At 39.9% G+C, this 12,342-nt stretch overlaps 2 protein-coding genes across 4 annotated transcripts; one reads left to right on the forward strand and one right to left on the reverse strand.

Moving 5' to 3' along the window:
* On the reverse strand, positions 1-6,009 carry LOC115008153 (bone morphogenetic protein receptor type-2-like). 3 transcript variants are annotated; one of them, XM_029431505.1, is made up of 11 exons: positions 5,843-6,009; positions 4,688-4,879; positions 4,261-4,425; positions 3,843-3,944; positions 3,127-3,230; positions 2,799-3,020; positions 2,203-2,317; positions 1,800-1,957; positions 1,456-1,612; positions 898-1,034; positions 1-747 (listed from the first exon to the last, which is right to left on the reverse strand). In XM_029431505.1, the coding sequence occupies exons 1-11, from the start codon at positions 5,877-5,879 to the stop codon at positions 631-633; spliced, it is 1,506 nt and encodes a 501-aa protein (XP_029287365.1). In that variant the 5' UTR covers positions 5,880-6,009; the 3' UTR covers positions 1-630. The 3 variants fall into 3 exon arrangements, with proteins under 3 accessions (XP_029287365.1, XP_029287367.1, XP_029287366.1); XM_029431507.1 differs by having other exon boundaries at positions 5,847-5,878; XM_029431506.1 differs by lacking the exon at positions 3,843-3,944.
* A 997-nt stretch (positions 6,010-7,006) lies between these two features.
* On the forward strand, positions 7,007-12,321 carry LOC115008158 (cell division cycle-associated protein 7-like). Its single transcript, XM_029431521.1, has 8 exons — positions 7,007-7,376; positions 7,655-8,032; positions 8,433-8,528; positions 10,237-10,389; positions 10,748-10,882; positions 11,092-11,241; positions 11,745-11,881; positions 12,167-12,321. Exons 1-8 carry the CDS (start codon positions 7,263-7,265, stop codon positions 12,207-12,209), a joined length of 1,206 nt encoding a protein of 401 aa, XP_029287381.1. The 5' UTR covers positions 7,007-7,262; the 3' UTR covers positions 12,210-12,321.
* Positions 12,322-12,342: the final 21 nt, after the last annotated feature.

Raw genomic sequence — 12,342 nt, forward strand, 5'->3', positions numbered from 1 at the left:
ATCAAACTTTTTACAGCAAGCATTTTGACATGTCATGATATGAAAAGCACAGCTGCAGTTAGTAACAATGATGACGGCTGTGTTCGATTTAGGGTTCGAGGTAAAGGACCTTTTCACAGGAGACAATTTTTAGGAAAAGCACAGGTGTTACTAATAACATTAATGATGATTCAAGTGTCCCAGTAAGTCATGACAGTGTGACATTGAGCCTGCATGCACAATACCAGTAAATCAAAGCAGTTCAATTACATTTCATTACCTTCATTGTGCTTATTCTACTGTGACATGTCAAAAATGTATCCAGGAAAAAAGGCATGTATGTGCTCACTGCTGACAGTGAAGGAATAACATTTATTTTAGTTCTCTCAAAAACAATCATTTTATTATGCCATTAAAAACACACATTTCAATTCTTATAATGTATCTAGATCACCATTTATTAATCCAGTTGTAAGTATTTAATAGAAAAAAAGAGCGTAATGAGAACAAGTCCAAGAAGAAGAAGGCATACTTTAACAAGGGGCTATCTATGCAGCTCAAACTGATGACAAAAACTAAAAAGCTAAGAAGTAGTAACACAAAGAAAAACAGTGCAAAAGCTTGATATGTAGATTAAAACAAGTATAAAAGTTATGTAGAGCAACAAGACTGAAGAGACATTAACCTGTCCACAACACACTGAGCAGTCAGTCGAGCATCCGGGTCACAGTCCCAACAATCAGTCAGGAGCTCCTGCAGCACAGATCCCTGGAAGTTGTGATAATAAGACAATAAATTGCCAAACTTAATTTAGGATCATACACATGTTCAGGAGTAATCCAGTACATTTATCTTCATTGCTACTTAGCCAATACAAAAAACGGTATGTTCAAGTGAGAAGCACCTGTGTAAGATTACCTGTGGTAGCAGTTCCCAGTGTTTAGGTATGGAAGGTCTCTTGTCCATGTGGAACACGTAGTTGACGAGGCTCTCCAGTGTTACGTTGGCTCCCAGCTCAGATTCATAAGGCAGCAGATGCTGTGGAGCAATATCGCCTGCAGATGGAGACATTCGCATGAATTTTAACATCCATTTAGTGCCACGATATACAGTAGGTAAAGTTAATCCAAGCAGTGCAGAAACAGCTGATTATACAGATCAACCTCAGGTAAGTGTTTCTTTTTTTAAAGTACAGTGAGAACAAAATTCAGAATCAAAATCCGGTTAATCGCGAAGTAGGTTTTCACACAATTTGCTTTGGTGTATTGATGCATAACATAAACATAGTAAGAGAACATTTAAACATTCAAGTACAAAATGTCAAGAAATATAAATATAACAAATATGTACAATATATCTGAATTAAATCTAAATGAAGTACAGAGTTTCTGTGGATTACAGTAGCAGTTTTAAAGATGGACAGAGTTGGAAACCCATCTGAATGGCGATGGCTTTGCATGATCTGATCAAGTTTACCTTCAAATAAATCCGAGCAGCGCATCCAGATCTCCCAAAGCAGCAGGGCCAGAGCATAGATGTCCCCCTGCATGAGACACCAGCTATTTCTTAGGTTTACAGAGCCTTCCAGGATCTCAGGGGGCATGTAGCGCAGCGTGCCCAGCTGAGCATGACCCTGCAGATGGATAGTAATGTGAATTTGTTGTTTTTCATGTTTCAGATGTTGTCCCTCTGCACTCATTTATTCTAGGAGAAATTCTAATGATCACAAAAGAAGCCACTTTGCACAAAGATAACTTTCTTTAGGATTTCACTGTACCGTGAATCAACAATAATACGTTTTGGCTCCGCCTGGGTCTCACCTCCATGTTTGTCGCGTGGCTCTGCCAGCGGCCCTGTCCTGAACAAAATCGCAGAATGGTTGAACATCCAAAATCACACAGGGCGCAGGTACCATCTGCTCTCACGAGCACGTTGGAGCTGCTGAAGTCTCTGTGGGCCACAGGAGGTTTATGCACATCTGCAAGAGAAGACACACATGTGTAATAATAAGAATCTTCTGATTTGTTTGGATATTTAAATGCATTGGACTTTATAAATCAAGAAAGACACACAAGCCTGTTTAGCCATGAAGCCTGCTTCATGTTTATAATCATGAATCACACACACACACACACACACACACACACACACACACACACACACACACACACACACACACACACACACACACACACACACACACACACACACTCTGGCCAATACCATGTCTGTGAAGGTCAGAGTGGAGATAGGAAATTCCCTGTGATAAAGACTGGCACAGCTTCAGGGAAAACATCCAGTTGGTGGTGTGATTACACAGATAGTAGTGAAGAGAACCCTGAAATCAAAGGGATGCCAGTTACTTATGTCTAATGATGTGAACATTAAAGCGTTTAAAGCCACAAGTGTACAATAAAGATACGAGTGTAGTAATCATGTAGCTTCTTCACTGACGCCAGCTGCCTGCTGCTGCAGGACAGACATCTTACCAATGAGCTGAAACTCACTAAAGGCGCCGTAGAGCTGAGGAGAGCTGCAGATTCAGGTGATTAGTCTCTGTAGGTTCATCACTATGAGCATTGTCTTCACATTATCATTTGATTGTTATTATAAAAATGATTGATTATAGCCGCTTTAAGCATTCAGTAGTGGTACAATTTCACGATTTTCAAAATTAAATTGCTTCAAAGAGTCAAACCCTTAAACCCCTTTCTTTGCTTCCTTACTCTAACTCTTTCTTCTGTTCCTTCACCTTTTTCCTTGAATAACTTTTGACCTCTCAGAAAATGGGAAAACACACAATTAACTCTTTAACTCACACATTCAGCAAATTGCAGGACAATGTGCCAACTGTCTCCATCGGGTTTCCTCCCAGAGCCCAGAAAGTTGACGATGCCAGCATGTTTCATCAGTGGTAGCTCATAAACCTCCTTCTCTGCAGTAAATATCTGTTTCCAGCGTGCAGGGAAAACTTTCACGGCCACCATGGATCCCTGGTATTTCCCCTGCCAAACAGTTGCAAAATGCCCGAGGCCCACGATCTGACAAGGTCGTGATCATACAGGTAAAATGTTTAGATATATCACTTAACTGAATGATTTATAATATTTTGCACACCATACAGAATACATCCATATATGGGCTTACCTGCTGTAGTTCAATGTCAGCAATGTCAATCTCAGAGGTTTTTGTTGTTTGGCAGGAACAGAGTCGTGACACACTGTAATCATCCAGGGAGGGGGGATTCTCCTCTAAAACAAGTAAAGTAGACAGCTCTTGTAATTAACACACACTCATTTAAGGAAATATGACAGTAAAGTCACTATTAATTTGAAACTAGCGTGACTGAATCTTCTTGAAGCGTAACAAACAAAGGACAGAGGTAAGGGAGTGTTCGAGAAGAGATAAACACCAAGGTCAGTCTATCACAGAGAATGAAACAGTTACAAGGTCAAACATCATGAGAACTGAGTCAGAGTTTAGAAAACGTGGAAACGTGGCTGAACAATATTTTTCTCTAATCCTTCGAGAAGCAGAGAGGGTATTTGACCCAGAAACAAGACCTAAATCAAGACAATAAACTCCTTTTCAAACAACAACAGTTAAAGTACTGTAAAGGCATTTGATATATTCTAGTTTAACCCCCATGTTCTGCTCCTGTGTTTCGCAATAGCAACAACATGAGTTCCTTTATATCATGTCACCGATCACTGTGACAAGAACAGCTGTTAAGATATACTGCTACATTAATGCATTCTCCAATCAGCACAGTCAAATTATATGTAATTCCCATTGTTGTCCACTAAGTAGACAGTCAGACTTTTGCTTTTCTATCTTGATGTTGAAAACAAAAGAAATCGTACTTTTCTCTTTTGTTATTGTTCTCCATTTGGCTGCAACGATCAGCAGGAAGCACAGGACGAGCAAAGTTCCAGTCAGAATTATTACAGCCGCTTTCATGCTTTCTAAGAAGAAAACAAACTGTTTATGTTATATGTGAATGATAAATAACACCTCTTCTGAGACAATCGAGTGTGTTTATTACTTTACATGTATCGTTATTAAGTGAATTTACAGCATGTCAAATAAAAAGAGCAAACATACGATATTATCTGAACAAAAGGCTAAGAGGATCTTCCAATTTTAAAATTGATGAGGGAGAAGAAGGTGGTTTATCTGGACGAAAACAATACCTTACTCTGGTACAATGTCAGGATATTATTTTATCAAATATGTTGGTTGCCAGTGATTTTCAGTGATTAGGTAGCAATCTCATCATACCTACAGAGTAAGAGTAGGTGGCTCGAAGCTCTTGCGACTCAGGGGTCCAAGTGATGTTGCTATTGCAGAGGTCTGTGTTGCACACACATTTAATGAGGCGACTGTTGTAGCGTGTTTGTGCCTTGCAGGTTGCGTCTGGGCAAGACTTTTCAGCCATATCACAAGCTGCAACAAAAGAAATCAGTAACACGATAGACACAAATGAAAAAAAAAAATGATGAGAATCATACTAAGCCTGCAGGCTCGACTACATACGTAATACATTATAAACAATAAGGCAATTAACCAGTTTAATGTAATGATGGGTTTGAGGAGTAAATAAGAAATGTGTATGACTCTTATAACGGTACAAGAAAAGAATCTAGACCATGCGGACTGGTCCAGAAGTACTAGTCCAGATATTTGACGTTTTACTACGGTTTCTTACCGAGAAGATCGACCTCTGGCTGGCCATCGATGATCAGAAAATAGCCCACGCAGCATTGGGTGTTCTCACAGAGCTGCACCGGCCCATTCACAATGCCAGCAGTTGTGTATTTGTTGTTCTGAGGAGTCACTTGAAATGCACATTGTCTCTTCTGAGGAAAAGACTGGCCGGAGATGCATATAAAGATGCATTCTGGGAGGAGGAAGAAAGACAAACAGATGCTGTAGTTGGGCAAAAATAACCTTTTCTTTCGGGTTATTGTGATCATTGTGATCTGGGCTTTATTGTGACACTTGTACTCTATAATGCTAGCAAATTAGAGCAATAATCTTAAACTTATTTTCTACTATTGTACTCATAGTTTGTCTTTCTGGCTAACAATATGATCTAAATTGTTGTTTAAAGTAAATATTTAACTACAATATACAGCTTTATCATTCATTTTAAGAGTGTCTAAAACTAATCTTCATAATCTTCACAAGATAATTTATTAGAGTCAATATCACATAGAATGTCTTTACATTTATTGTATGTATTTACACAGACAATCAACTTCAGTTGCACGACTAAGCTGAAACAATTAGACTTGCTGAATTGCTGAAAGAATGAGCTCAGTCTAAGGTTTGCCTGTAGACATAGTATTATGACTTGGCCATGCATGATTTGCATGTGGGTAAGTCAAGAAGCCCAAATGTCCATCTTATCAGGAGCCACAATATTCCCAATAGATTGCTGCTGTTACAATGTTCCTGACTGTGAATACTTTCAGTGAATTACTGTTCAAATGATCCGTTCTCATCAAGTGTTTCCCTGATGCTTGCTGATGCAGGGGATTTAATCCACTCAAGAAACACTCTTTCCAGGAACATGTTATCAGCACTGTAGTTAAAGGGAATACACTGGTAGCATTTATTGACCCATGCAGCATTAATTATAGGCCAAAAACAAGACTCAAAGGAGGTAGATATATATGTAACTACAATTTCCCTGCATGATTAAAATATGGCTTTTACAAATGGAGGGAAGGATGAGCATTGCATTATTATGGTTAGGAGTTACAGCAGGCCAAAAACAATAGACAGAGAGAAATACATACACATGCAGTTCAGTAGTTTCAAAGGAGGAAGATTTTTTTTTGAAAGCCATCTCACTCACCCACAGCCAAAATCAGCCACCACTGTTGCAGGATCATCGTATCTCTGAGCCGGGACTGGCCAAGCAGGGGAGTGAGTATTTATCAGTCCTGGGAATGTGAGAGGAGTTTCCCACGTTTCCCCACATCACTCCCACTGCCACACACCTGCATCTCCAACATATTCTGCCTGCCACACAATGGGCTGTGGGAATACAGGACATTTATCAACATAATCATCTCCCACTGTTAAGGAATATCAACAGCACTCAAGTGGGGTGTTTTGGGCTACAGGTAAACTTAAAGAATCAAAGGTGTTTTAGACAAATTCACTGGGGCCACAGAAAGAGGCACTTGAACTCAATAAAAACATCTAGTGGTTTTTTTATTGGTCCCTTAAAAAAACAAACAGTAGCCGAATAATAAAAGGAAAATAACAGAAGTGATGATATGCCATAATCAGGACTAAATCTAAATTATGAAGCATTAGATAAAAGTTGATTGATGATTGAAGTTGATGATTACTTTTTGATTCACAAATTCCCATTACCGTGTCAAAATTATGGCTAGGTCATCATTATGTTTTTAAATGTAGCCTATACTTGTTTGGTTTATGATCAAATAACTGATTACATTTCTATTTGCAAGACTCAAATCAAATGTAAAGAAAAATGATGGAGAAACTATGTTTTCCAAAAATATACATAGCCTACCCTATATGCTTTTTTATCTGAATTCCTGCCCCCATGTCTTGTAAAATTTACAAGACTAACTTAAATAAATAAATACACTTTGTAAAAATTCAATCTCCAGTTGTGTTTAGCTAGTAATGTAATGCTAACATGTTCAACTAACATGGTGCACGTGATAAACATGAACGTGCATTTTAGCTGCCATTGTGAGAATGTTAGCATTTAGCTCTCTGAGTATTTTAAAACTGTTTTACCTTTTGTTTTAAATTATTATTTATTATTTAAATTGTTTTATTGTTTAGTTTTTGGTGGATGGGGATTTTGACTGTCTTGGATACACTCTTTATTACGTAGCTTTAAAGTTAACCGACAATAACACATTTTAATTATCACTAACTGCCACTATTTTTATGTCTTGAAAGGCTGTGGTTTTCATTTTAGTTCACCCCTTGAGGGCGGAGTTTATAAGGAATACGGTCCGATCCATGGGTCCGAGGCTAACTCTGTGTATTCGTGCTGCCCAGAGCGTCAAAACGGACACACCTAGTTTTCAATCAGATTAATTAGACAGGTACCTGCGGAGCGGGCGGCCATAGCAGCTACACTTCGGAAGCTAGTGGGTCCCAGAATAAAAAGGGCAAATCAACTTAATATTACTTAATTATCAGGCTAAAACCCTACTACACATGACCCTAAAACATTTTAAAGTTTCGTTTGTTGTTATATATTTCGTCAGGCAGGGGTTTTAGGAATGAAGGCCATCACAAAAAAGCTAGCGTTAGCCGATGTTTTTGCGGATGACTCTGAAAATGAGCGAACATTTTACGGCTTTTCTGACCGCGAAATCAGCGACCACTGCAATAAGGTGAGCAATAAAGCTTTAATATTTCCAAACCCAACATCAGATTGGAAAGGTAAACATTAACCTTTTGTTAAACTTAGAAAAAGACACTTAGTTTGGTTAATTTATGATATAACGCTATCAAATTGGGAACTGTAGGGATACTTACATGCAGTTTACATACTATGTTTTTTTTATATTCTGCTACAACAAGAAGTTTAGACTAAAACAGATTAATTTAACTGTGAAAACTAAGGTGTAAGAGATGTATCACGATCCAAATGAGAAATTATCTCCATCAGAATTCAAATTTGGAAGAGGAAGATGAAGAGGAAGATGAAGCCCAGCCTGACCTTTCCCCCAAGAAGCAGAAGGCCACATCTAAACCATGTTCTGGTGCCAAGACCTTCAGGCTGAGGGTGGCTCTCCGCTCCACTCCTTCTACCCAGCAGTCCACTGATGAGGAGGAGGCAGAGGAGGAAGAAAATAGGACAATAAAGAGAGGGGTGAAGTGGGCAGGAAAGACCACTCGGGCAAAGAAGAGACGTGTTAAATTTGAAGATGAGGAGATGGCAGTGGCTCTGTTGTCTCCTGAAGAGCGCGGATCTGATTCAGCAGAAGATGCACCCACTTCTTTTCTGGACAAGAGAGAACAGAACATCAAGGCCAACAAAGCAATGGTAAACCAGAAACACACTGACCATTTACAGTATTGTACTATTTGAAAACTGACAGACTGATTTAACTAATGTATTTAAAGCTGTGGTTCCCAATGTAGAGCCTAAGAATACCCAGCAAAATGAAAGTTCACACTCTCTGTATACATACACCAAAGAGAGCGCTATTATCTACTACATCTACAGCTACTATGTTTAAACTTTTTTTTGCATATAGTAGAACCAGACAAAAGTCAGAGGTGTTGGTACAGGACACATGAATTTGACTTGAATATCAATGGAAATCAACTAAAATTGTGATATTGGTGTAATGTAAAACAAATACTTTTAGTTTCAAGTGCTGAAAAACTTCCCTAACTTAACCATGAATCTAATCCTTTTTATCCTCCCTGTTTTCTAACAGTTGGCTCAGCTGATGGCAGACCTGCAGAAGATGCCAGGAGGTGTAGGGATTCTGAATAAACAAGCAGGCAAACAGAAGACAAAAGAGCGAGGTTCTGTGAGTAGAAGATGATTAAAAACAATGTCTCACACACCAGCAAGGTTTTTGTAGTATTTCTAAATGGACCTACAATCCCCTCCAAAGCTATTGGAACAGCGAGGCCAATTCCTTTATTTTAGCTGTGCACTGAAAACAATTGGGTTTGACGTCAAAAGATGAATATGAGACAAAAGATCAGTCGTTCAGCTTCCATTTCCAGGTATTTACATCTAGATCAGTTAAACAACTTAGAAGATAGCATCTTTTATTTACTGACAGGTGGTTTTTGTTGCCCAGGTGTACATCGATAGTTCAAACAATAAATGGCACTGAATGTCTATTCTCAGTTTCAGCTTTGGGTTTTGCCTGTACAGACTGCTTTTATAGTTTTAAAGGTGTAGCCAACATGAAGACCAGAGAGCTGTCTGTGGGAGAAAAGCAAGCAATGTTGAAACTGAGAGAAGATGGAAGATCAATCAGAGCCATTGCACAAACATTGGCCATAGCCAGTACAACCATTTGGAATGTCCCGAAGAAGAAAGACACCACTGGTGTACTGAGCAACAGACGTCAAACTGGTAGACCAAGGAAAACATCAGCAGCTGATGACAGAAACATTGTGAGAACTGTAAAGAAAAACTCTAAAACAACTGTCAGTGACATCACCAACAACCTCCAGAGGGCAGGAGTGAAGGCTTCACAATCCACCGTTCACAGAAGACTTTGGGAACAAAAGTACAGAGGCTACACCAGAAGATGGAAACCACTCATTAGCATTAAGAACAGGAAGGCCAGATTGAAATTTGCCAAAAAGTAAAGAGACGACGCTCAAAAGTTCTGGGACAAAGTTTTATGGACTGATGAGACCAAGATGAACCTTTACCAAAGTGATGGAGAGGCTAACGCGTGGAGAAAGAAAGGATCTTCTCATGATCCCAATCACACGAGCTCATCTGTGAAACACGGTGGAGGTAATGTCATGGCTGGGGCTCGCATGGCTTCTTCTGGGACGGGCTCATTGATCTTCTTTGATGATGCAACACATGATGGCAGCAGCAACATGAACTCAGAAGTCTACAGGAACATTTTGTCTGCCAATTTAAAGAGAGATGCAACCAAACTGATGGGGAGATCCTTCATCATGCAGCAAGACAACGACCCAAAACACACTGCCAAAACAACCAAGGAGTTCACCAGGGGAAAGAAGTGGAAGGTTTTCGACTGGTCAAGTCAATCTCCAGACTGAAACCCTATTGAGCATTTTACCTGCTAAAGAGGAGACTGAAGGGAGAAACCCCCCGAAACAAACAACTGAAAGAGGCTGCGGTGAAAGCCTGGAGAGGCTTCACAAAAGAAGAATGCAAAGGCTTGGCGACGTCAATGGGTCGCAGGCTTGATGCAGTTATTGCAAGAAAAGGATTTGAAACTAAATATTAGATATTATTCACTTTTCACACTATTTTAAGTCTCTGTTTCTATACTTTTGCTCACCTAAAAAGGTGGTGTTCTGTTAAAAACAATGCTATCTTCTAAGTTTAACTGATCTAGATGTAAATACCTGGAAATAGAAGCTGAAAGACTGATCTTTTGTCTCGTATTCGTCTGTTGATGTCAAACCCCATTGTTTTCAGTGTACAGCAAAAATAAAGGAATTGGCCTCGCTGTTCCAATAGTGTTGGAGGGGACGGTATGTACTTAGGCGATTTTTATCTACCATTGCCTGCAGCGTCCGCGGCGCTCTGGTGCAGCTGGAGGAGAGTTCAGGAAGAACCCAGAGCGGGCGTCTCGCAGACGGACTCGCTCTATGGGGGGAGGTGAGGATCATTCTGCCCCAAAGGAGGAAGAAGTGGAGTTCAGCTTGGAGGAGGAGCTGCAGGAGGTCAGCAGCACAGTCATGTATCAAGGACAAATTGAAAATGTTTACAAAAACATTTTTCTTAGCAGTGTATATAACATGCTGTTGGATTGTGTTTTGTTTTTTTAAGACTACTATCTGGCTGTTGTATTGTCCCTGAGCCATAGTATACAAGCTTTCACAAAAACTGAGTAATGAAAGAGAAACGTGTAGTCTTTATATTTGTACCAGTGTGTTGTAAACTCTATTTTTCTAATGGTTGGAGAGGTGATCATGTGCATATCTTTTTGTAGGTCTGCGTTTAGCAAATTTAATCGGTGTTGTCAATTTCTGTGTAAAACTTCAACCTAAATAAATCATTATCATTGTCTTTGTGTTCCAGGTACGTCGATACCCACAGCGCCGTGGCGCCCCGCGGTCCAAGCCTTATTGTATCCGTCCTGTTGAGGACATCACAGAGGACGAGATTCAGCTGGTCGCAGACAACACAACTGATAAAGTCTACAACAGAATCACAGTGAGTTCTCAGAGGCAGATTTTCTACCTACTGTTCTTTTTTTGAAAGATTTGTGCCAATATCAGGTTAGTTTGTCGCCCAAATCAGGGTCCACTGACCAGCTCTGGTTCGGAGTCCTGATGTTTGTGAAACAACTAAATGCATGACATGTTATAAAATGTCAGTGTACCTGTCCACCGTCTCATTTAGGTTTCTTTGTGTATTTTCAGGGCACCACATGTCATCAGTGCCGTCAGAAGACTGTCGACACCAAGACGTGCTGCCGCAGTGAAGACTGTCGTGGGATTCTGGGTCAGTTCTGTGGGCCGTGTCTGAGGAACAGATACGGAGAGGATGTCAAGAAGGCGCTGCTTGATCCGGTCAGACTGCTGACACACCAACACATTTTCTACAGCTGTGTAGATGCACTAAATGTGCATTTTGCACACATTGTTTCAGTATTTGCTGTCAGTAAGTGTTCAGACATGCGTGAGGGGCAGATGTTAAATACCAAAGGTATATAGATGGCTTTAAGGGCATGATTGATACCGGTAGTTATTTATTTTTTTTATTTGTTCCAATCAAGTCCAAGTCTTCACATGGACATTTGTCTTTGAAGGTCTTATGGTCTAAATCCTTTTTCTTTTTCATTTGCTCAACTGAGTAACTGGGGCACATAGTGAGCCTGACAATTCAATGTTTAATAATAAAAAGAAATTGTTAGCAAAATACAGTATATCAAAGATCACATGGTTGAGATATCTGCAGGGGGGGCACATGAAGCCTCGAGAAATTATCCCTTTTGCGAATCAATTTGCTTCATGAAGCTTTGTTTCGCCATCATTACATTTTTAAGTGTTTAACCATTTGGTTATCTTCTCAGGAGTGGAAGTGCCCTCCCTGTCGTGGCATTTGCAACTGCAGCTTCTGCCGCCAGCGTGAGGGCCGCTGTCCGACTGGCATCCTGCTCCCACTGGTTCAGTACCACGGCTTCTCCGATGTACACTCCTACCTCAGCAGGTAGGGAACAGGACCACAATATTTAATTTGATGAATTCAGGTGTTTCCAAGTTGCTGGTCACTGTAATAGCAACATACTAACATAATCACATTTATTTATTTTTTAAGAAAACATAGCAGTGGGTACTTTTTAACATGGATCCCCTTCAGGTCCAACAAAGTGGCTCAGGATGGGCAACACATGTCATTCAGTCCAGGGGCTGGATCTGATGATGAAACACCTGGTTATTATGCTGCTAATCGACCTAAATGAGTGACATCATTGTTTTGTTTTTCTCCCAACAGCCTCCGGAACAAACTGAAGAGTGAGGACGATGCAGAGATGTAATCAACACTAGGTGGTGCAATTGTTTAAACTGTTTTCTCCTTATTAAAGTTTTTATACCTAGTAAAACAAACAAAACCTGTGATTTTTAAATGAATAAAGTATGTTTTGATCAGCTGGTTGTTTGAGACACAAG

The sequence above is a fragment of the Cottoperca gobio genome, chromosome 5 (assembly GCF_900634415.1).
Source record: "Cottoperca gobio chromosome 5, fCotGob3.1, whole genome shotgun sequence".
In the NCBI taxonomy this organism is placed as follows: domain Eukaryota; kingdom Metazoa; phylum Chordata; class Actinopteri; order Perciformes; family Bovichtidae; genus Cottoperca; species Cottoperca gobio.

Bases quoted from the DNA above. Each gene is read 5' to 3' on its own strand.
- LOC115008158 (XM_029431521.1), top strand. From the start codon at position 7,263: ATGAAGGCCATCACAAAAAAGCTAGCGTTAGCCGATGTTTTTGCGGAT. The intron at 8,033-8,432 runs GTAAACCAGAAA...GTTTTCTAACAG, and splicing joins TCAAGGCCAACAAAGCAATG to TTGGCTCAGCTGATGGCAGA. The intron at 8,529-10,236 runs GTGAGTAGAAGA...CATTGCCTGCAG, and splicing joins AGACAAAAGAGCGAGGTTCT to CGTCCGCGGCGCTCTGGTGC.
- LOC115008153 (XM_029431505.1), bottom strand. From the start codon at position 5,879: ATGATCCTGCAACAGTGGTGGCTGATTTTGGCTGTGG. The intron at 2,318-2,798 runs GTGAGTTAAAGA...CTTTGATTTCAG, and splicing joins TCCTGCAATTTGCTGAATGT to GGTTCTCTTCACTACTATCT. The intron at 1,035-1,455 runs GTAAACTTGATC...CTCCATCTGCAG, and splicing joins CTGCTCGGATTTATTTGAAG to GCGATATTGCTCCACAGCAT.